Consider the following 25,765-nt stretch of genomic DNA (forward strand, 5'->3'; position numbering starts at 1 on the left):
GAGAATGTCATCTATTTAAACTGAATGCAACATGTCGACATTTTGTCTAAGGCACACCATCGGGGTACTGTTTCAATGTGCTGGCCGGGCAGGGACTGCTGCACTCCCTTCCTGCCCAGACAGGGGAGGCTGGAGAACAGATATATCCACAAAGAGAGGAGTTCTACGCTCAGACACTGAACTGTTGGGGTCTTCAGTGTTGCATTCTACGTTGTCTGATGCACACCTGAGAGCAGTTTCTCTGACCTTGCCCCACTTTCTGCACAAGGGTTGTGAATGAAATAAAAACATCCGTACTTCCTACTTCAATCAGACCATTACTACAATATTCTTGTTTGAATGCTTTATCCAGCTCGGGGCTAGACGGCAGATACTGTCCCCAGTCAGTGTCACAGGGAGAAGCCTCACTCACCATTCCAGCTTTGGATCCTTCCTAGGAAATTTGTAATGACATAAGATAAGGTTTTTACAAAGGAAATGCGTCATAGCAGTCATTACTTAATCGCTCTAAACCAAGATTAAAATGATTTCTTTTACTGAGGAAAAACCAAGGCAACTGCTGACATTTTTGTGGCAAACACTGTAACTATAATTTCTGCCAAACAGGAATGTTCATCCATCTGGCTCATTAGGAGTCTATGCTCCAGTTAATCCAGGTCAAATCTGTTTTACTTCTCTGCAGTGGAAACTATTTTGAGAAGGCCTGTGCAAGGCCCACAGATTGAGACAAACAGCTGTGCAGAGCTCTGAGCACAATTACTGTGCAATGAAAAAAAAGGGGCTTTCTGCCCTATATACCATTAGATAACATAGATCTAAATGTGTCAAGGCTCTTTCTTGATTGCATTAGTGGGTACGGAAAGTATTGTTATTTCCTTGGATCACTGAGAAGCAGTTCTAATAATTACAGGACACTTCAGTCTGGAACCTTTACACTGAGAAAATACCCTGCTAGCATGGTGTCTCACTGAAATAAAGTTAAACACAAAATAGGATTGGCAGAGTAGTCCCAAGGGACAGGGTTTGAGGAACAAACCCCACAGGTTGTGGAAAAGAGAATAATCAAATAAAACAGATCTAGATTCCAAGAATAAATTTTTGCTCCAACTGATAAGTTACAGACTTTCAGTAGTTTTCTTAGAAAATCCATTGAGCTATATCTCTATTCTAAATTAAATAAGCTTAGGACATTCTTTGTAAAGCAAACATAGAATTACAGAATAACATAGGTTGCAAGGGAGGACATCTAGTCCAACACTGTGCTCAAAGCAGCACCCCCCTTCAGAGTTCGATCAAGAACCTCAGGGCTGTGTCCAGTTGAGTTTCGAACACCTCCAAGGGAGGAGATTCTACAGCTCCTCTGGACAACTTCCTCTGGTGCTTAACTGGTGACACCCATGGTAAAAAACCAATATATATACCTGGTATCTCGTCAAAATTTTAATTTTGGAAACCTGTTTCATCCTTGCCCTCTATACCCCTACAAAGAATCTGACTTAATTTTCTCCATAACTACCTATTAGGTAGCTGAAGACAGCAATTAGATCCCCTCTTAGCCTTTTCATGGCTAATCAGTACGGTAGTTTTAACTTTCATCACTAGAGAGAATATAGTTTTGCACTCAGTATGGTTCCTACAATTTTGTAATGATAGGATTTTAGGCCTTTCTTAATTTGTAATTAACTATGGACCTAGGTGTCAGTGAAAGGATGACAGCATCCTATATTCACATAATTTTTCTTTTATACATATAAACTATATACGTGTCCACAGTATATTACATTGTTAAACCTGGGCTGAATTACCTAAATTCTCTAAAGATGTCTAAGGCAAACTCAAACATTGGACCAGGAAACCATGAGTGGCAAAGTTAAGCTTTAGCCACAAAAAAATGAATTATGTAGCATGTTTAAGCAATAATGAGAACACCACATTTGGGACATTATCCTTGAAACCACTCCCCAGATTCTGAACAAAACACCTCTGCATTAATAGGAAAAGGGTGAATCCACACTCAGAAAGTGCATCTTTGAATCAGCTGCTGATTGTGCTACAGGCAGCCTCTGGGTAAATCTCCCACAAGTTCAGTGTTCTAAATCAGGGAAATTAGTAATTGTGCAAATACATTTTGAGTCATTTGTAAGACAGCTAGAAAAATGGGGAAGGGGCTTCTATCTTAGATCCAGAATGCTTTATATTATCAATATATATAACAAAACCATAGATGAATTAGCAAGAGAAAAAAAGACAAAAGGAATTATATCCCTCTGATATCTTAGGGCCAAATTGCACAGAACAAGGACAAAGGAAAAAGGAAGGATTTAACTGTTGACTAGAGATGCCTCCAGAATCCATCTCTAAAGACCTGAGTATGAATAGTTCTTGAAGGTATGGTAAGCCCTGAAGTGGGCTGGAAAGGTCAGTAAGCCTCATGCTCTAGCAGACATGTTGAAAGAGCCAAGAGGGATCCTCAAATGGGTGACATTTCAATATCTTTCTCATTGTAACTAAGTACCATTATGGAGAAAATAAACTTATTTTTATACATGTATATATACCAAGCACACTAATCTTTGAATAGTAAAATTATTAACTGCGTGTGGACTAGCAGATTCCCACATCATCTTGTCCATAGCAGATTTGTGGGCTCCCAAGAGCAGCGCAGAGTTGCAAGAACATAATGGGAGGCAAATAATACCAACTTTGCACAGACAGTGAGGTCACCCACCCTTCAAGCTCCAAGACAGGAAAGAGGGAAAATCATTGCAGATACCCTTCTCAGTATGATTTAAGTCAAAGTTATCAAAAGAAATCTTTGAACACCGCATTGTTGCACTCAATTTAGGCAAATTAATTAATAAACCAGAGAAGCTGTAGTTAGTTGAATTTCATGGTAAATAGCCAAGGGAAAAGATTTGTAAGTTTATTAATATTTCATGGTACTGTAACACTAAATATTGTATACATTAAACATGAAAGCAGTACTGAATTTTCCACTTTCTTTAGGAAAATACACTACACAATGATTTGAGTACACAGGAAAATACAATCATTGTTTTCCCCAATATTGTTGAAACACTTTTTCTCGCAGTTGAGAATGTGAATCAGGTTCCCAGGAGAAATTTCTGGTTTTCTGTATCACCTGTTTCCTCAGTACCTAAGTAACTAGCAAAAAGGAAGACTGAAAATACAACAAGAGGAATTGAAGATCCCTAAGGAAAAGAGACAGGAGTTTCTGTCAAGGATCAGGAGGGGATTAAATATATGCAGTCTGTTAGAGGAAATGATTCTGGGAGAATAGATTTAATAGAAAACAAAATTGCCTCACAACTGAAGACACCAACAAGTCCGCAAACGTAATACTGAGGAAGAAGATGAGGAGCAGTCAGACTTTTCCATCTTGTCACAGGAAGCACTTAGCTTATTTTTCTTGGCACAAAGAAGTCTCACCCTACAGTGAGAGTTATGTTCTTCAGAGATAAAGAATAAAGTATTATAGGTGACAACAGCCATTTTCACAGATCAAGAGGCAGTATTATTGATACCATGGAAATAAAATCCATGGTAACTCCTGCTTGTTGCCTGATGAGTAAGGATCCAGAGAGGATTTTGTTTTGTTTTGTTTTGTTCTGTTGTGGTGTTAGTTTTCTAAAGTGGAAAGGGAATAAGATCCGTTCAGTCAGGGAAAACAGATTACTGTATCTTGCTAATGATTTGGGGTCAAGCCTGGCAATGCAAATGCTGGGAGGGTTCTTTGCAGTAATAAGGAAGCTGTCTGTAAAAAGGAAAAGAGGGATTCAATATCAGCTATCACAGCAAACTGTGTTAGTACTTCAATAACTTCAAGATATTGGCAATAAAGAAAGAGAGCGAAGAAAGAGACTGAGCAAGACATTTGCCAGTGGTCCCCTTACTCGCAGTGGAAGGCAACCAAGCTTAGTCCAACTTGCCCAGCTTTTTGTGCGACCTGTAACAGGCCTCAAAACGTCTTTCACTCAAACTGTGTAAAAACTGAATCTAATTTTTTCTGGTGAGGTGGGAGGATGGGGGCGAAGGAAGAACCATGACAAATAAATTAACAAAAGAGGGCCAGTGCCATGCAGCTGACGGAGCAGTTTGGCATGGGCACCGCTACCCAAACAATGGATAACAGGAACAGCCCCAGAGGACCTCCTGCAGCCCCAGCCCCACAAAACTGTAACATTCCGCTCTTTCCTCCCTCAAGACTCCAGTGAATATGTCTTTGTTTCAAAAGTACGTGGGCCTGTCAGGCTGAAGCCTTAGCCCAAACATGAGCAGCAGCAGCTTTCAGCCTCCAGTACAGAGGGTGGATGTGTCCCACCCCAGACAGCAGTGGCCAGCATAAAGACCTGAAGGCAGCACCTGGGAGAGCACAGCTGCCTCCCAGAGAATCCTCCGGGTTACTGGTCTATATGGATACCTCTTCTCTAAGCTTGAGTGAGAATAAACTGACTCATACCAAATCCTGCCTAAAAGAGCATATGTAATGTAATGTAATATAGATGTCCCAATTCAGTGTGAAAACTAAAAAGAAACTAGGCATATTACAAGTGAGACCTAAATTAACTGAGGCTGTGATTAATTAGACCTATCACAATTTACGTATAATCTGTAATGTATGCCATGCTGCATCAACCAATCATGTGGTTTATTCTACACACAGAACAAGATGATTTGGATTATAGGGAGACATACTGAAGTGAGATACAGCAGACCTGTTGCAGAGGCAAAGGGAAGAGAACTGGAAAGGGCTCTGAGTGAGAAACCTGTGTTTGCTCATCCTTGTTATCACACTCACTTTGTGAAAGCTGTAACTGCAGCAGTAAGGTCTTGCAAACCTACCCGCCAACCACTGTGAGAAGATATGGTGACACAAAGATGCAGCTTAGAAGTAAAGACTGTTAAAATAATGCAATACCTGCTATTCCTATTCCTATTTCTTTAGGGTTTTCTCCACCGTACATTCTCACGCAAGCTCCTCACAGGCATGCATTACGGTGGCACAATTCCGTGACTGCCATATGTCTCGGGTCCTTCCTTGAGTCTTCTCTGGCTGTGCTCTGTCTGATTGCTTCCCTACCTCTGCCCCACATCCCTGTGTGGCTTCATACAGCCTCCCCGTTTCTGCTTTTCCATAAGTTTCTACTGTCTCCAACAGCCCCTTACTCTTCAGGCATCCACCATTTACCGTAATATTCATATAATTAAAACAAATTCTTGTCATTGCTTTGTAAATACATAAATGCATTCATTTTATTATGAGCACAAGAAGTTGTGAATGCATGAATAAATGATCATACAAAGTGGAGGCCTAGGTGTATGCAGTTGCTCCGCAAGTGTTTAGACTGCACTGGCAGCTGGCTCCTGCCCGGTTAGCAGCTCTGCCTCCATAGAGAAATCTTGTGGCAGAAAGGCTCTGTGCATAAGGAAACCTAAAGTACTAACTGCATTAGTCCCAGAATCAAGGGATTCACTGATTTTCTGGTGCAATTCTGACTAGCTTACAGCACTGACTTTTTTGTCTTTTAAAAATGATAATGATATTGTTAATAGTTAAGGCCCCATAAGAGGGTTTCTCCACATGAAGTCAGGCTTGAGTGTTACACTTAATCTGCAGTTACATTTTAAATTGCATTTATATTATAGCTTAATTGAAGTGTGCATACAATTTCCCACAAACAGTACTTTCAGTTGTTATATGATATCAATAATAATTATAGCGATTTATATGTTCATTCAGCTTAGATTATGTGAGGGTTAGATTATGAATGCATCTGAATTACAGTGGAGTCAACTGTATACTGGCATAAATCAACTTGCTGTTATTTTCCTTTTTCTCCTCGTACATGTCCTTTTAAAAAGACTGTCTCTGATACAGTGGTGCAGGAGCCGATATGCATCTTGTTAATGAATTAATGCTGGAATTATTAAAATATTTTATTTGCATTCCCTTCCCTATCATGTTATCAAGGACCCTGTGATACGCTTCAGAATAACTAGATCTTTTAACAACTGCTGTAATAGCTAATAACCATCACTACTGTCATATAATGTGCTTGAAGGTTCATAAACTCACTTCTAGGACTTTCCTCTTTCTAGCAACATCTTTGATTGTTTCCAGCTACAAGTTCAGCCCTGGCCACAGCAATGACAACTTCTCTTTTCACACCGAAAATATGTTCTTGCTCTCCTCTGCCACCCTAATTTCAGTATTCAAGTGTATTGACAAAAAAATAACCAGGCTTATGTTTACAATGATTACAAATTCATAATCCCATCTGAGCCTCAGAATTTTGCACAGCATATTGGCAATTAATACCCAGTTAATGCTTGTAGATGCATTGACTGTGTTACATATCGACAAAGCAAACTGTTGACACATTCATTTTTATTTCAAACTGCATGCTGTAGACTATATGGACCAGGGAATGCATTGAAAACTCTTTGTGTTCTGAACTCAGGTACAACAACTCCCCAGGAGCAGTCTCACCAAAACCTGAAAATGAAAAAAATGTCCTGGCATTTTTACCATGTAGAAGATACAGAATTACATCATTATAGACAAAAATAATCCCTCGTGTTTATTAGGAAAAGGCCTTAGGCAATTGCAGAGAGTTGTGCTGTTTCTGTGTGAGAAAGAAATAGTAGATCTCTAAAAGCAACTTCCCATGAATGGCCACAGGTATGGGTATAGCTATAGACAAAGAAATAGGTTACAGAGGATGAAAATTAGATTACAAAGGATTACAATAGAATAAAATAGTGAGGATGCAAATTCATGTGCCACAAAACTGAAATAGACTATAACTTTCAGAGAAGTGGGATTAATTGAAGGAATCCTGGAAGCTGTGACACACATGGTACATTTTCTTTCTAGCTCAAAAATACTCTCTGTCTTAATGAAAAGCTGTTATATAGAAGTACATCTTATGAGTTTCCAAATCAAGAGTCCTCAGGTTTCCAGTAAGTTCCCAGCTGGGAGCCCTCCCCACTAGAATGGGACTGAAAGACTTCTGATTATAAGTCAACATTTCAAATATCTCACTTCAAATATCTTATGTTAAATTTCAAAAAATTCCAAGTAAAATAATGCCAAAGAGACTGACTTTGAGAAGACCATGTTATCAGGCTGGCAGCATTTAGTTGTGCTACAAATTCATATAATTGTGGGATATGCTATTTAACAGTTTAAGAAGCATCTAATTCTGTCTTTGCTGCACTTTAACAAGTGACAATACAATAAAAAATAGGAATTATAACTACAGTGGTATAAACAAATATGGTCTGGAAAAATAATTAACATTTCTTATTACATTTTTTTGTTTGTGGTTACTCTAAATAATGAGGAAGTAGACCGAAATTATTACCATAACAGAAGGTAATAACAAGAATTACCAAAAGATAAGACCGATAAGGAAAAAGATACAACAAACAGAATTTACCTACATCTAAAGGATTAAAGTGGTAAGTTAACCACATTTCTATGAGACAGATACACTGACTATACACTGGGTAACAACAGTCATTTGGAAGGCAACAAACATTTTAAAGGGCTTTCTATTTTAATTAAAGTCATCAGAACTAAAATCTCAACATGCTTATACCTATTTAAACTGAAGGTCTTTCAGGTTTTTCATACATTTTTGCACTCAGAATAAATTGCCAATGAGTCTTCAAAATAATAACCATGTTCTTACAGAATATGAATTAAAGAATTCACAATGCCACCTAAAACATTTTGCTAACTTCTAATTTTTAAACAACTGTCAACAAATGTACTGATACTACTGCAGGTTTGGTGTTAGGTATTTAAAGGTTATTGAGCTTGTGGAGATTTTAAACAAATAATGGACGTTCTACACTGAATATTAATTTCATTAAATGGGCTTTACAGTAAAAGCATGTTCAGAGAAGCTAGAGTGTTCAAATGAATACATTCTTACAGACCAGGTCTAAATTGATTTGTAGCTAGTTTATAATATGGGCACACAGTAAAATATGGACAGTTTTGATGTTGTGTGCGTGCCATGCAAAAAAATGGCATCAACAGAGACATGAGACACCCCAGATTTCTTTTTGGCCACCTTCCGCACTAGTCAGAAAGAGTGCTGGGGAAAAAAGAACACTGAAAGAGCAGGTCAATGTCACTGCAAGGCGACTATCGATTATTTGAGAAAGGTCTTTATGATTGTGGGAGGTTCCTGAGGACTGGGAAGAAAGCAAATGGCACTCATTTTCAAGACGGGCAAGAAGGAGTAGCTGGATAACCTGTGAAAGTGATGAAGCAAATCCTTTTAGAAACCTGTAAATCATCTTTGAAACCATTTCTCAACATATGAAGGACAGAAAGGTGACTGGGAGTAGTCAACATGGGTTTACAAAGGGGAAATGATGCCTGACCAACCTGACAGCCTTTTGTGAAGAGGTGACTGGCTCAGTGACTGGGGAGAGAGCAATGGATGTTGTTTAGCCTGACCTTAGCAAGGCTTTCAACACTGTGTCCCGTAACATTCTCATAAACCAACTGTATGGACTAGGTAAGTGCCAGTAAGGTGTATTGAAAACTAGTTGAACTGCTGGGCTCAAAGGTTGGGACTAGATGTACAAAGTGCAGCTGTAGATTTGACAGGAGCATCAGGCAGATCAACAAGGTGAAGTGCAAAGTCCTGCACATGGGGACGATCTAACCCATGAACCAGTATATGCTGGGAACCTACCAGCTGGAAGGCAGTGTTGCAAAAAAAAGGTCCTGGTGGACACCAAGTTGCACATGAGCCAGCAGTGTGCCCTTGCAGCAGGGAAGGCTAATGGTATCCTGGGCTGCATTAGGCAGAGTATCAGCAGCAGGTCAAGGGAGGTGATCCTTTCACTCTGCTCAACCCTGGTCAGACAGAGTTGGAGTGCGGAGTCCAGTGTTGGGCTCCCCAGTACAAGAGACATAGACATACTGGAGTGCATCCATCAAAGGGCAACAAAAATTATTAAGTAATTGCACCACCTTTCAGATGAGGAGAGGTTGAAGAGCTGGGACTTCTCAGCCTGGAGGTGAGAAGGGTCAGGGTGATCTTATCAATAACTATATATATACTCAATGGGAGGGAGTAGAGAAGACAGAGCCAGACTCCTCTTTGGTGCCCACTGACAGGACAAGAAACAATGGTCGTAAACTGAAACAGAGAAAATCCCATAGGGACGTAAGAAAAAAAGAATTACTGCAAGGATGGTCAGATGATGGAACAGGCTGTCCAGAGATATTGTGGAGTCTCCATCCTTGGAGATATTTAAAACCCAAGTCGACACTGCCCTGAGCAACTTACTCTTGCTGACCTTGCTCTGAGCAGGGAATTAGAGTAGATGACCTCCAGAGGCTCCTTCCAGCCTCAGCTGGCCTGTGAGTCTGTGAAGTTTCATCAGTATAGGCTGAGCAACAGTTTCTGGAAGCACTCCAAGACAGACACAACACCTCTTAGGAACTCATAGTCCATAAAAAAAACCCTCTACAGACTGACTTATTGCACCAGCAAAAAAATAATTCCTTGGTTACTATTTAGGGCTAAGACATTTTCACTTTCTAGATAAGAATTTCCCAGATAAGAAGCAAATAACCTTTGTGTCTACAGTAGCCAGGTTTATGGAAAAATCTCTGGCCATATTTGGAACAAGTCCTTGTTCACACCACATCCTTCCTTCAGTTAAGGGGAGGATTACTGGTCAAGTAAATTTGGCTTCACATTTGCCAGCAACATGTCAAGAACAAAATTAATCAATTCAGCAGTAGCAGCATCTGGGAAGTCTTGGCAAAATGGCTGTTAAGTCAGCTTAAGATAATATGCAAAAATCAGCAAGCCTTCTTGGAGGAGGAAAGGCCTTATTTAAAGTAGCTAAAGCAGTACAGCAATGGATGTGCATGACTCAGAGAAGAGGGAGAGTGGCAAAAAGACTAAAAAGAAAATAAGAGAGCTGACAACAATATCAGTAGAAAGCTTGGGCTTCAAAATTCAGCCACTATTCCCTAAGAAATATAAGTTTCTCCTTACAAGATGAAAGGGTAAATGTTCACCATCATTCAGTTTGTTTCAAAATATGAAATGTTTCCAATTATGATTTTTAGCTGTAACAGTAGAAACACACTATTAAGTTAGCAACTGTGTTAAAAATAGCAGTAATTCTGAATTGATTCTGAATAGATATGCCTTGTTCTGAACAGGAAATAGAGATGGACAACATAATCCAATAGATTTCCTTTCCCAAGGCAAAAATGTGCCCCAACTTATGTTTTCTAAAGGTTTACATCAATCAGGTAATCAGGACAGAAATACCACTTCACTGGGGATATCTTTTACTTCTAATAGAGGAATTTGATACAATTAAGTACATATTCAACACTCATGCTCTCTAGAAAGCATCTTGATTTACCCAAAATCTTTTAAATCTACACTAGTATCACTGAGCCGTCCTGTATGCAAGGAAGTGGCTATCACAGGTGTTTAAACAGTTAGAGGGAAAAAAAATCAGATTTGTGATGATTTCTTATGTTTATAAAGCTTTTTTTTTTTTTTTATTAAGTACTACACATTCTAATGTTAGATAATTGCTCCTGAAATTCACCATTTATATCACAGATTAAAGTTTCCCTCCTTGCTCTTGGTAGAGTGTTCAGAACTAATTTATTTCATTATCAGGAAGAATAGAAGGGACAGAATCAACCCTATAACGTGCTTATCCTTTACAGACTACTATAAAAGGAATCGTTCTCATGTTGGCGAGAAAACAAGAATTCCTCTTTGTCAAAAGTTACTTGGCTTCACCTTTGGTTTCCATTCAACATCCGATGCAACTGAAACTTTCTCCGCTGTAAACAGAGAATATAAGCAGAGCAAACACTTTAATCTGGATCATCTGCATTTTTGGAGAGTGAGTAACCATCAGTCAACCAAGCATTTATAAATGTGGCCTTAGAGTTTGGTACAAAAATATACTGATTTCTATTTTCAGCATCGCTTCCAGGGCTTGGAAGGGTGGGGCAGGGAATAAGCATAAAATACGTACTACATCACACAGTAAGAGAAGGTTGACAGTAAATAGAGTCAAATGAGTATAGGAAATATTGTTGTCGTCTTGAAATCTAGTGCAACGTAATAATTCATTTTAGGCTACTAACAAACTTTGCTAAAAGCAACACAAAGAAGATGAATCATGTCCACAAATTCACCATCAGTCCATCACAGGAGGAAGACAGATGGACAGAGACCTTAGAGTTCTCCACAGATCTTTTGACACACACGCCATCAGCAGAGTGCTAGGTTGGTCAAAGCAGTAATAGGTCTTACTGCAGAAATGTCTCTTATGAGAAGCTTGTACCTAGTTAGGACCAATAAGGACATTTATTTTTCTTTCCTTTCTCCCCCCCCCCCCCCCCATTGTTTTTTCTCCCCCTCTCCTGCCACCGCAGTCCATGACCTTCACAAGAAAACACTTCTGCTTTTATAACAGGCTGCAAGCCTCCAAGGACCAGCACTGCTTTCTGGGAGAGAAAAAACTGTTGCCTTGCTCAGAATCCAATCAAAACCTGAATGTACCAAGTGAAAAAATAAACCAAGGACATCATTATTCTATCTCATTGTGATTTGGCTTGCCTTCAAATCTCATACCCTGTATATCTGAAATAGCAGCAACGCCTCCATTAGCTGAGCCTTCCAACGCTTTAATCAAAGTATCTTTCAGAATAAAAAGGCAGTAATGTCAAATTCCAATCACCCTTCAAATTCCTTCAATTCCTTGTGCTACACAAAATTAAAAGCCTTACATGTGGACAATTTCCCGTAAAAACCAGCATGCATGCAAGCAGACACAGCCACGCAGGCGGGCACCGATTTTAGAACATGGCAAACACCAGTAGTGTGAGACAGGGAGGTTCCCCCACGGGCATCCCACACTCATGGGCATGCTTCTGAAGTCAGCCTAACTGATTTTTCACAAGTGATAACAACTTTATAAGAAGTACAGGTTATCAGGCATCCAGCAGGATAGTGTCACATACCTAGTCCAGTACACATTACGAGTAAATTTTTGCCTGTCTTCTAAGTTTATATTAAGAATATTAGATACTGGATTTACTGTTTTTACTGGGACATTTTTGGAGGGCAAGAGACCCACAGATTTCTCAGACTTTACTGACAGCCAGAGGAATAAAGTGGTTAAAAGAAACAGGGACAAAGGGTTTGATTAGCCTGACTAAAACTCTCTTGCCCTGTAGTGCTTATAATCCCACTAGGTCCCCAGGGATCTTTTAAAATCTTTTAACAAAGGCAAGGTAAGCAAAATGTAATATTCTGGGTCCCCATTTAGGTCATCTTTACACACTGAAGAGTTTTAAGCTTTTTTTTCTTTAAAAAATGAATTCCCAAACCATTAGGATGCTTCACAGAAAAATACTATAGGAAACAAAACCACCCTCAAGACTAACATACTTCTGTAATTTTTTCTGTGAAGAAACATCTTTTTTATGATTGGAATTACGCTAATTTGTTTCTGCCGAAGACGATAATCCTTTAAAAAGGTTTTAAGAGAGAAATTAAGTGTAAAAGTGCCATCCTCACTGTTATCTTGTATGAACATATACAAAACTACAAGAACATACGCTTTTGCTGACATAATATTATTTCTTTCTTCTTACATACGCTTGCAGTACTTACAAACTATATTTTGCCTTTAGGAATAAAAAACTCTATGCAACTGATAAAAATTTAATCACGTAGATATGGATTATTTAAAAATACAGAAAAGCTCCCAAATATTATCAGCCTTCTGCTCTAAATAATACCCAAAAATTAAAATAGGACTTGCAACCAGAACCAAGAAAGATTATGACCTTTTTTTAAATCCAGCATGTCTGTCCTTCAAAACACACCATTAAAAATGTTCTGACTTGTTGCACACGTGGCAAGTAATCTAGAAGGGAAGTCTCTGTGATCTCTGCAGCGAGTACTGCGAACCCAAACAAAACTCCTTTACTTCACGTGTTTTTCCAGGAAGATGAAGGAGCGTGTTCCCTGGCGCAGCCCAGATGGCAAGCCGTTCTGCAAAGCCACACTCCACTAATCGTTATTTCTGCTTTCCACAAAGCTCAGACTTCGATAAGACACAATTATTTAAAATTCCCGATGCTGTTCTGCTTCCCCTGACAGCGATATGGTATTATCGCAAGTGCATCCTCCTCAACAGCAACGTGATGCTATAAAGTTCTGCTAAATTTATCGAGGAGTCTTTTTCCAGTGGTTAGCTATAACACAGTATAATGGTTATCCTCCTAAATGATAATTAAGCTTTGGGGTAACATTTAATTGAAAATGTAAGGTGAAAATCAACCAGTCAGCCTTTTCAAATCAAGGCTGCTTCATTCACAGTCCTGTTCAATGTGATGTTGTCTAACAGTAATCCATGACAAAAATATATGAGCTTAATCCTGTTCTCTCTGGCGATCATTTAAAAATGTTTAACCCCTGGGACAATTCTGAGGCGCAAACCATTTGACAGTATTAGACATGGGTTAATCTTTTCCTACAAATATTGTATCTTTTCAGTTATAAACAACTAACCGATCAGTAACTATATTCTGTAAGTAACATAATTGAATCTTTTCCTTGAAAAAAATTTAAAAAAGTGAGGCGGTTAATTTTCACAGGATCACCAGTTTCGTACATAACATGCTGCCAGACTATTGCTCCTTGAACATGGTCCCCTGTTCAATAAGTGTCCTGGAAAAAGCCACGGCCAGCTGCGATGCCCACAGGCAGCCTGGGGAACAGGGGAAGGGAGCGGATGTTAGGTAGGAGAAGACAGGATGAAGCACCCTCCTGCACCAGCTAGGGCGTGACTTTATGAGCAGTTCTTTCCTCACATCCAAGATCCAATAAAACTTGCTGCCATCCTCTTCCTGTCTTATGGAGTTGTCTTGGGCCACAGCAAATCACGCGGCCCAACAGGAGCAGCTTTGTAACGTGAAGGGTCTGGGGCTGCCAGCCTGGCGCTCCCCCCAGGGTGCACATGCATCACCGGGCTCGACTCGGAGGAGCTCGTGTTGACTCCGGTGCCCCGCACACCCACTGAGAGTTTGTGCCCATCAGCCGAACCCAGAGTGCATCTCCGAGTTCAGCTTCCTCCCAAAGGGGTGCAGGGTGTGTCCTCTGAGATGCACACCAATGCACGACAATAAGCACAGACATCTGGGAATTCACTTCAGAAATGCACCTCTGACCTGAGCTAAAGCATGAACCTAGATGGACCCCTGCTACCATAAACCTGTGGTAACTGGTAAGAGACCCCTTGTGGCCACCAAATTTCAGGCAGGATTAATTTCTTTTCTGCGCTGGCTCTGGTTTGGCGATTAATTCTATTTTTAGTCACTACTTTGAGCAAATCCAAGCAGAGAAAGAGGATGCCTGTGTGCAACTGCAAGCAGAATTTGGTTCCATGTCAGACTAAGGACACAGAAAGAGGATTATATCTGCCAGAAGAAGAAATACAGCATATGATACTGAATCCCCTAGGGAGGGTGGCTTCTGTGATAAAGTTCACAGTAATTTCATTTTAATTAAAACAAAATGAAATTTATGATATCTCATTTCCCTGCCACTTTATTATTTAGGTGTCATTGTCAAAGACTCTGCAGAAATCTAGGAAGATACAGTCGCTGCCGCAAGGATTTTCCAGTCTAACTCAGGCAGAAGTAAACATTCAATAGCTCAGAAAAGAAAGTAAAGCCCTCAGCGATGAAAAAATAGCTTTATGTTTTCACAAAGGTCATTTCTCAGCAAAGTAAGAGAAATCAGGGAACGGATAACCCACCTTTACTTTTGTGGCAAGGGAGAGAGCAGAAGAGAAAAAAGGAGAGGTGAATGCAGAGGTGGATGGAGGATTAGAGAGGGTTAGATTTAAGAAAAGAGAAAGGGTGGATTTAAAAAACAATGCAGAGGTGTAAGCAACTGGTGTCACCTCTAAGAGCAAAAAGTTTTCATCCAATATAGAGAAAAAAGCAAAGCAAGCACAAGCAACAAGTAGGATGAGTGACATGTCCTGAATGAAGGCTGGGGATAAATTTGAGAGCATTATTTTGGGCACACTTTGTCACAAAGTGCAGAGATGGATCTTTCCTTTCTATTCAAATGCATCTATAAAAAAAAACCTTGACAATATTATACAAAATTATATTGAGAAAAATACCATGCCCTTTAAAAGAGTGAGGATACAGGTGAGGAAATCCATTCAGCTAAATAATTCCCAAGAAGCACTAGGACAGCTCCCTTTCATTTTAGATATGAACATAGTTACGTGACATAATTTAGCAAGTGATTTAATGGCTCTTGTCATGAATGCTATTCATCTGCTCGATGCAACTCTGGTTTTCTATTCATATTTTTCAAAATCTTTAACGCAGCTATTTTCTTCTTTCTTTCACCTACTACATCTCCAGAGTGCAATTATAACTTTTGAGCTAAGCAGCAAAGATCTTTCCCCCCTACTTAGCAAGCACCTGCTCAGCTTCCCATGCAGCACCGTCTCCTCCTCAAGGCTGAGGACGAGCAGTCTGGGCTGATATTGTGACTGCCTTGGAAAAATGAAGGCAACAATTTCTCTTTGTTCCTCTCCAAAAGGACAGGTGGAGAGGTTAGGCACTACGTGGTTTGCTCTAGAGCGTACCATCTTCCTCTTGTCATCCAGGAGTAAAACCCCTTCAGACAAACTCACGAGATTTCTTCTTCCCAACCTCAAACCCAATATTTTCAGAAGTAAAGCAATCTGTCTCCTAATTATTTAATATGTGGTGGTGGTGATGATGATGATGATATTATTCTACCCCTTCTGGAACTGTCAGACTGAGCCCAATAAGTAAAAGGTCCTATCACTGCAGGACTTCTCCTAGCAGAACAAAACTGCCTGGAAAATTTATAGCTGATTTAAGTCTTATTTACAGAACAAGAAAACACAATTTGAGTTCATCTTGAAAACAGGGAAAGCAAACTATGGCATAAGACTGCACCTGCCTGAAAGACCTGGAATTTACTGTTTTAAGCTTCTTTCCTGTCAAAAGTAACAACATCTAACATTATTTTCAGGAAACTTCATCAGAGGTTAGTGACCATATAATCCATTATATGTTATGGGGGGAAATGACAGTGTTTATGTATTCCCATGATTTTATGATCAGGAAAATAGAGAAAAACAGGAATTCTGTTATTACACAGACAGAGGACTAAGATGAATGTAGAAGAGCCAAAATAGATTATAAAACAGGGGGCGGGAACCAGAGACAATACTGACTTTTTTTTTTTTTGTTCTCTCCAGCACAATGTGTTTTGGGAGCCTGGGTGGGGATGAAGACGACAGATCATCTGGGAGCATGGTAGATGGATTTTTAAACTTTCTGTCATTCTTTCACTCTTGGCATCCTCTGTTTTAATTCTTATTGCACAGAAAGGATAGCTTTAAACTAACAAATAAGCACAAGTCTGGAAAACATGCCTATTCTTTTCTGGGAAGCACATGGGAGAGCTCAGCTGCTGCTTACTTTGAGCAAAACTAACATCCCCTTATCCCCTCGTTACCAGACAGTTCAGTGGCCAGAGAAGAACTATCTTACTCCATAAGTCAATGTTAGGGAGTGAAACTGCGTATGCCATTAAAGTTCAAAGCAACTGATTAATCCTTTGACTTGTTGCCAAATTATGAGAATGATGACACTAGGTTTGGTTTTTTTTTTTTCAAATGTGTTTGTCTGTCTTCTCAATTCTTTCTTTTTTAGCCTCATGCTTTAATAAATGGTGAACCTGAGGAAGAAATGGATTCTTTCTATTCAAAGAAGAGCTGGGTACTGTTTCTGAAGCACTTCTTTTATATATAATGTACAGGATATTACCCTCCTAACAGAAACAACAAAATTCTCTTTATTTTTCCCCCCTGGTGCTCTCCTTCTTTAGACTTGGAAAGTAAACATTTAAAAATGCATGCTGTTAGTGGGCTGCGTAGCACTACACTGCTCTGTCAAAGTGAATATTGTGATAAATTGTCAGTCTGTTCATACTTACAATCATCTTCCATTTCCTCATACCAAAGCATGTGAGTAGACATGAAATCTCTCCACAAAAAGAAAAAAACAGCAAAATATTTCTTGGCAAAGTATATTCCAACTTTGCTGCTCCAGTAGCTTTTGCTGAATTAGGCTTGTCCCTGCATAACGACAGATGTGTCCCTGCACAAGCCCCAGCAGCTCTGCAGAGGAGAGCGCAGAAAGCACCCCGGTGGGATGCAGCTCCAGGCTGCCTGCCGGCAGGGTCTGCGTCCCGGGCAGGGAGAGGCAGGGATCCTCACTTCCACCCAGCCGGCATGGTAACTAATGCCAGTGCTCTTTGGAGGCCCCTAAATGTTTCAAATTCCAGGACCTGCGCAGAAGCAATGCTCTGTGCTTCCCTCAAAACAAAGTTGATTTCCCATAATAGGACGGCCCATGCGCTTGACATATAAGGCTCTGCTTCCAGGGTGGCATATGCAATGGATTTAAATTATGTGTTACAGCTTCCCAAGGAACATTTAGTGCTACAGAGAGGTATTTACTGCTCCCTTTGTGCAGTTCTCCTGAGAGCCTTATGAAACAGATTTGCCCTCTCCCCAGCAAATGACCCCCCAGCCCATCCCCAGACAGGATCCTCCCCTTTTTGGGAGAGGTAATGTATTTGGCCGTTCTCTCCCAGATGAAACTTTTGGGATTGCAGCCTCTCTCCCAAGCAGGGAGAAAAATAAACAGACCCCAAAATAGTGCTGTCGCCAAACTAAGTGTGTAAATACTAACACAGGTTGTGATAAGTCAGTAGCTGCTTTAAAAAAAAAAAAAAAAAAAAGAAAAAGAAAAACCAGCTATTGACTTACAGTTGACCTTTCCACTCCCAACAAAACCACGCGGTACTGCTGCTAGGCACAGCTCAGAAACACCCCGCAGAATAAGCAGGGTCAGGATTGTAGGCAGACTGCCTGTCACTGCCTCTCCCTAGCTACAGGAACATCCCTTTACTGCCATATTCCAAAAGCTGCTGGTCCCAAACAGGTGGGACCTGGGCTCATGCTCTCTCCCTGCATTTGGTCCCAGGCCTCCTTAGTTTATATGGGAAGGAAAAGCAGGCATCAACACAATGCTTGGGAACAAGACTGTGGTGTCCTCCACTCAAACCCAGGTTTTCATAAGGCTTTCTACAGTATATACTTTGTACAGTATATATGGCCTTTAGCAATAGGCCATAAAGAATCATGTTATTAATTCAAAGCTTCATTTGAAAGGTCATTTGAAAAAAAACCCAAACCTTTTATGCTGTTCATTATTTTCTTAAAATATATCCCTAAAAAATGAAAAAAAATGTTTTTTGGTTTTAAAGGTTAAAGGGTCTAGTCATGGTGATTACAAGTTTATAAGTAAAATCCAGGATTATACAGAAAAATAAACACAAAAATGAAGTGCATAATGTACCCTTACAGCCACTGGCATTTTCTACACTGATAGTCAAATTAATACCCTGGAGAACCTGGATGTACAGTACACGCCAACAGACTCCTAAGGATTAATTTTCAGCCCACAGGAACTGCAAGTCATGAACTGATGTAGAAAATAATCTGAAGCAGAGCAGAGCACACTGTGACAACAGCAGCATTTTGATTATTTGAGGGAGAAGGAGACCAAGCAAACCCAGGAAAGGAACTGCTTATTGTGCAAAAGTTCTGTTTTAAAATATCTAAGGTCACACTTGATAGCACATGCTGTCAATAACCAGGGCCCAGTAAGGTACTTATACACTACCAGTGAAAGTTATCTTGAAGGTGGGTGTCTAATGCTATAACTGTGATCCTCCTGGCTCCTATTCACTTCAAGGTGCCAAACCTTTTCTTCAAAACTTTCCAGGTGCCTAAATCTCTGTTTCTGTGTATGACCAGAGGGACTTCAGCTCAACAGAGATCTGCAATCTGTTTTACACTTAACTGCAGTCATAATCCACAAAATTCTTGCGGATTATTCATCCTCTCTGACAGCGTATTCGAGACCACCAGAGAATATTCAAATCAGGCTTTGCAAGAAATTCAGTGCTACTCAATACTTTACTCTAAAACATGGCTCAAAGAAGGGTCTAGTGGTAATATTTACAATAGCTTATAAATTAAACAACCCTCCAGATGCAGGAAATCCAAATTTCCTTCCCCTTTTCTTGCTGGGGGAGTTCAAAACTCCTGTGTCTCAAGAGAGTCCCCAGTCCATTCACAGGAGTGCAGAAACCTTCAGCCTAGAAACATTTTCCCTTCCTTCTATTGACGTTTCTCCAGTCAATGGGAAAAGAGTCAAAATTTGTTGGCCCATAGAGAGAAACAACAGAAGTAAGTGCTTAAATCTACTGTGTTTTTTGATTGGTTTTAGATTTTTAAGGTTTTGGTGGTGGCGGTTTTTGTTTTGGGGGCTGTAAAGAAAATTGAGAGGTTCTTAAAAATTAAATACTATTATGGTTGACACTGAAACATCAACTCTGCTGAAAAGAGGTTTTATATGCATCTATCAGTACCTAATGGCCAGCATGATGTACATTTATATTACATGTATAACCTGGAACAGATTTATCATTTTTACACACCAGGTTTGCTTGTTTTTGGTTTTGGTTTTTGGGGGTGTTTTTTTATTTTTATTTTGTTGGGGGTTTTTTTGTTTGGTTGTTGTGGGGTTTTTTTTTTTTTTTTTTCCTGTCTGAACCAGCATTAAAAGCTCCGTCTCTTCAACATCAGAGAGCAAGTCACATCCTCACTGTAGATCTATATCAAGTAATTAATGTGCACTCAGAAAATGCTGGTAGTCAAAGGCCATGTGCCTCACATTTCTAGATGCTGCAAGAAGCAAGATCCAACCTGCAGCAGCACTGCTCGGTACACTGAGACTACAGTGCATGTGTTACAAGAGGAGGAAGGAGCAAGTTTCAAAGTCACCGAGAGGTTGGAAAACTTAGAAGATTTGGAACGATAAAAAATTATATTTTTTAAAAGTACTGCTGGCAGCTCTAGTTTAATGATGCCTTCCTCTTTCACAATCAGTAATGCGTTAAATAAAAGAAAATTGTCTTCTTCCCAGTAACATTGAGGGTGATTTTCAGCCACCCATTAACAAACACTTTATACAGATGCAGTTTATTTTCCTGCTTGAGAAGTCCTTTCAAAACCCAAATTTTGATAAAGTTGAAAATATCTCCTTTCTAATGGTATGAGCGTGACAGTAGTGCAAAGTTGGAGAAAATGCTGAAGAGGCCAGTAGCAATCTGAAAACAAGGCCCAACAATAAACTGCCTGTTCAGGGACCATTTAGGAGACCAGGTTCAGCATACGTCAGCGTGACCTTAGAAAAAACATGAAATTTTACATCCAAATTTGGCAGCCAACTTTATCATCTCAGCAAGCTAAACCAGAGGGAGGTTAGGACTTGAAGATAATGGTCAAACCTTAGACTGGACGTGGGAACCGAGTTCTCAGGTCTCTCACTCTTCCTCTCCTCTACCATATTAAAGGGCTATATTGAAATTCAGGACTTCTCTGTCAGGGGTAAAAGAAAAAAATAATACACAATGGGAAAATTATGGTTTTGACAGAGAAAAGAAATATTACAGTAGCCAGAATAATTTATATGGGAGAAGAGGTCCCCAATTCAGCATAAATAAATCAAATGAGAACTTCATGTTAACAACCTCCACAGAGTAACAAATCTTCCACCTCGCTGTAATTTACTATGATACAAGCACCAAACAAACCCCGAACAAAAGAAAGCACACCATATTGCCATTTATATCATCTAACATAGGCAGCATCTCCTTTCCTGTTAACAGATAAAACAAGAAAATAACAAATAGCATGCCACGCAGAACTGATTTACAAACCTCTTATGACTTTTTAAACATCCCAGTGGCATGTGCTGTGTGCCAATACAACTCAACATCAGGCAGAGTGCTTACAGCATAAACCTAAGACAGATGATATTTTGATTATAATTTCAGAAAACATTTCAACCTTTATTCCACCCTGTTTTTAACTCCCTGCCAATGCTGACCTAAAAAAATAAAGGCAATCCAAGCCTGTTGCTCAGTTCAACCATTAGGCTCATAACAAGATTCCTCTGTACTCTTGCCAGTATTTGCAAATCTATCACATCTATCTGTGTGGGAAGAAGTCCTGAGCTCTGGGGACTATGGGACTGATGTGGAGGGAGAACTGGGATGGGAACCTTTTAAGCACTAATGCACAGTGTGGGGTTTTGTCCTGGTGGTATATTGGCTCTAAGTCGTTTTATTATTCACTTCCTGTTATAAAAAAAAAAAAAAAAAAACACACCAAACAACTAAAGAACAAACCAAAAAAAACCATACCACTTGCATGTCAGCAACAGAGGAAAAAAATCTTTGACAGCTTTATCACTACAGAAGTAAACAGACAGCTTCTGATTTTCTTGTGAAATCAGCAAGAAAAATAAAAGGAAAAAAGAAAAAACAAAATCTTTCCAATGTGAGCCACTGAAGAACTTCTTTCTTTTGTTTCTTAGCCTATTTTTACTTCAAAAAGGAATACATTGTAGAGGTTTTCAGTACAGGTTGCAGTGACTGTTTGGTGTTTTTTTCTCTCTGTATGCTTATTTGATCTGCAGACCAGAAAGTAAAAGAAAAAAAAAAAAACACACCAAAAAAAACCCACTCCACTTGCTCTACATTCTGAAGAAAGTAGTAGTTTTTTGTTTCCAGAGTGGAAGACATTAATATAAGTTTATAGTCAGAAAATTAGCAGTCAATATGATTAAGGCAGAGCTCTCAACAACCAGTCTTCACTCAGTGTACTGCTATATCATGAAACTCTTCTGTTTGAAAACATGGTCTAGCATACGAACCAGCATATTAGTTCATTACAGTGTTTGTGCTCTCCCCAGGCAAGCTATCCCCTTCATGCCATAGTCACTGTGGAATAGGGGTTACTCTTTTTTGGCGAGCATCTAGCACAAAGAAAGGCTGGGCTCACTTCTCACTAGTTCAACATAACAAGTAAGGCTCAGAAAACAAGCAGTAATCACTATCCATTTTGGAAAGCTTCAGCTAAAGAACAACCAGTCCTTTCCACCTCCGGCAACTGACTCTCTTTGGGGTGAGGTCCCAAGCAGATTTAGGAGGGCAGCATTCGCTGCCTCCATTTCCCACAGGCATATAGTGTTCGTGCTTTGCATATCTTTATTCTCAAACCCTGTCAATTCTCCAACTTTCAGAATCTTTCACCTCAGCAGAAATGAAATCAGTCTTAACTGGAGTCAGCTGGACCAGACTACTCAGAAGATATACTGAGCCATCAAAAGGAAAGTGTAAAAAAGAAGAGCAAATTACATAAAAACTAATATTGAGAGTACAAAGACGAGAAGAGGAAGAAGATTTTTAATTACTGATACATATATATGGTAGGAGTCAAAGTAATAAAGCAAAATTAGAATTACTCATTTATGCCTATAAAATATCTGGTCTTAATTTCTCCAGAGATAAATAAATAAAGTTAAACAGAGAAATGTGAATGGTAATTGGAAGGCGTCTGAAAACATTGTTTAGGTGCCTCCATGTCATTACTAAGAAAAGAAGTTCCTCTGGTTAAAAACAACCAACTGCAAACAAAAACAAATTTAGTCTAGAAGAGAAGAAAATATTTGAAAAAAACAAAAGGAAATATAATATGTAAGGAGCAGAGGAAAAATATCAAGCTGATTGCAAAGAATATCAATAAGGAACTAAGAAGTAATTGTGAATCAAAGTAAACAATCCATATGTACAAGACAGAGAATTCACCTAGATCTGCCAGCAAGCTGCATGAGCTCTGCCAAAGACAACTCAAGGTCACTGTGCATAGCAAATGTGCTAGCTGCTAACACAAACAGAGTTTTCTTTAGAGAAACACAACTCAAGCGCCAGCCGCCTACACAGTATCCCAGTCATCCCATCACGTACTCCCTTAGCTTCACTGTGCTCTAGTCAACGTTTCAGTTGTGTCCAGTTTTGACACCATACTTTATGAAAGCCACAGACAAGTTGGAGAGCACTTAGCATCACAAATATCCAAACAGCCAGTTTTCTTTGTGAAGAAAAACTGAGGGTATGTCACGTGTTTAGTCTGGAAAGGAAAGGCAAAGGACTACATAGCTGCTGCCTTTCAGCATCTAAAGATGACAATGCTCTATTATTTTTCACGTATGCTAAGGAGAGGGACATCATTTGGGTAAAGTCAATTTAGATTTGGCATTAGGAGAAAATTGTGAGAGTACCAGGTTACACACATATATGAAAACATATACACAAGGAGGTCATCAAACCGTGGTAAGTGAAAGCCTGTGAGGAAAAGTCTCACAAATTCTTTCAAGGGTAACAAAGTGTATTTGTCCTGTCTTGGCCCTTGCAGTAGAAGAAACCTAATCCCTCTTCTGTATTTGTAACTCTCTGAAACAAGAGTTACAGACTAGTTAATATGACCTGTCACATACAGTTCAAGTTTGTATTCATCTCATAAACAAAATTAATTGTCCTGTGAAAGGAGAGCAGCCCAATGGATACACGAGTACACAGACAATCTGGAGACATAAATTCTATTAGCAGTTCTGCCAGTCACTCATCATTCAACTTCTGTTTGTTTCTTTCCCACATAGAAAACGAACCCTTACAATCTAAACAAGCGCTAACACTAGCGTGATTAATTGTTGTTTAAGATATGTGACAAACTGCCTAAACTATAGGACTATTAAGGGTTTGTGTTTTAATTACATTGATTTCACCTTAAGTCTCCCTGGAGGACAATTGCTCAAAGCCTTAGTTACTGTGGCAAAAGACTGTCACATTAAATCTGTGAAGACTGGGTTATTATGACAGCAAATTATGATGACAAAATTCTGTTAGTTCAAGTCTAATGAGACATTACTGCACACACTAGGATGAATGTTAAATTATTTCTGTGCGGGTCTATATGCAGGTTAGTACATCAAGATGATAGCAAAATGAGGTTAATGCAAGTCTGCAGAGCTGACATTACAAATGTCAAGATGATTGCAAAATGATGCTGCTGCAAATGAACTATGATTAAAAAATAGGACCCTAAACACAAAAAATGTGTTAAGGTAATGTGAAAATAAACCCACAGAAAATAAACCTAAAGAAAATTTTACTGAAAGCAAAAGACAAACTAGATACCAATAGTGCTGCAAACCAATTCCTTGCCAAACTGGCCAATGCCGATCAGGAGGGCGCAAAGCCAGGATGAGACTGCCTTACAAGTAACTGCCTGAAAATTCTTACTAATAGTATCACTTGGAAATTTCTTCCACTAAAAGTAAGTAATTGACTCTGTAGAAATATAAATAGTTTTTGAAAAACCTCAAGAATATTGTCCTGTGACAGAATCTGGTTCAATTGGGAAATTCCTTCCTAAATGTAATCATATTGATGTTTTTCTCTCTTATATTCTGGCATAGTTGAAGCACATGTCTAAAAACCAAATTATCCATTAGGCCCAAAAGAAATTAGTCCAATCTCAGGTAAATTAAAATACATAGGATCCACAGCATTATAAGATTAAGGAGGTTACACATTTCATATGCAGAGCGCTCATAATATTTTAATGTGATTAGATCAGTAACACAAAAGATCTGCTAGTATATTTCCTTAGTGCAATGTTTAATTAGTAATTCTAACATATCACAGAAAAACCCTAATTCAAAACCTGAAAAAAAGTCTTCTTTTTTCTACACTTAAAGTCCTTCCTCCTTCCCATCCTTTTTCTATCTACTGCTAAATACAAGAGGTGCATTTCATTTCCAGTTTGGCAACAGCAGGTACTTTGTGTCCTTTCAAAAGACTGGCATATCTATCTACCTGTAATGTTTTCCATAAAGTAGGGAAGTCACTCTATCTTCTTATCACCCAAAATACGTGATACTCAGTTCTTGATGAATTACACTGTTGAACTGAAGTGCTTTGGTTAAATAACAGGCCTTGTCAAGTAGTTTAGCTTCTGCCTGACCTTTAAGTGGAAAGCATGCATAATTTTCTCCCATCTAGTAGAGAAGAAAAACTTTACTTTTCTTTCAAATTTATTTATTTTTATTGGGCAAGTTACCTGTCCTATTCAGCAAAACAACAGAATGGCAAACTCTCACTAAATAAAATAAATCTTAAAAAGGTAACTTATTTCAGAGATAAGTACAGAGTGGCTTGTGCATTTTTCAGGATTTTCAAAATAGCTCCGTGGCTAATAAATTATTAGTCAGAGTACAGGAAAGGAGATCAAAATGATGGGTTCAACACCTACAGACTGAAATTTGTAAGAGTCATTATCACTGCATAAATTACGTTAATATTCATGTAGCTTTTCTGGAGACACACCACTTGAAGGCATGCATTTTTTAGAAGACTTGGAAATCAGTCCAGCCAGCTACTCACTGATTTGTCTAGTTGCAGCGAACCTATGCCAGCTGAAGTTACCTGTGAATCTGAACATAGGAAAGAAAACACAGACTGAAAGTTATAAGGGAAGAACCTTGCAGTGCACTTTCATGCTACCTGATTTTTATCTTACTAAATATATTCCAGTGAAAGGTACTCTCTGACGGCAATGAGAGATGTATAATATTCACTGTATTCTGTGATGTTCTGTAAAACAGAAAAAGAAC

General features: G+C 39.2%; 1 protein-coding gene across 9 annotated transcripts in view; it reads right to left on the bottom strand.

The window, feature by feature from the left end:
- Positions 1-17,461, bottom strand: part of DMD (dystrophin) — a 1,138,094-nt gene extending 1,120,633 nt beyond the window's left edge. For all 9 annotated transcript variants that reach the window (XM_075097793.1, XM_075097785.1, XM_075097765.1 and 6 more), the window contains exon 1: positions 17,106-17,461. In XM_075097793.1, the coding sequence (XP_074953894.1) occupies positions 17,106-17,148 (43 nt within the window). In that variant the 5' untranslated portion in view covers positions 17,149-17,461. The remainder of the gene's footprint in view (positions 1-17,105) is intronic.
- Between the last annotated feature and the right edge of the window lie 8,304 nt (positions 17,462-25,765).

Source organism: Phalacrocorax aristotelis, chromosome 1 (assembly GCF_949628215.1).
Source record: "Phalacrocorax aristotelis chromosome 1, bGulAri2.1, whole genome shotgun sequence".
In the NCBI taxonomy this organism is placed as follows: domain Eukaryota; kingdom Metazoa; phylum Chordata; class Aves; order Suliformes; family Phalacrocoracidae; genus Phalacrocorax; species Phalacrocorax aristotelis.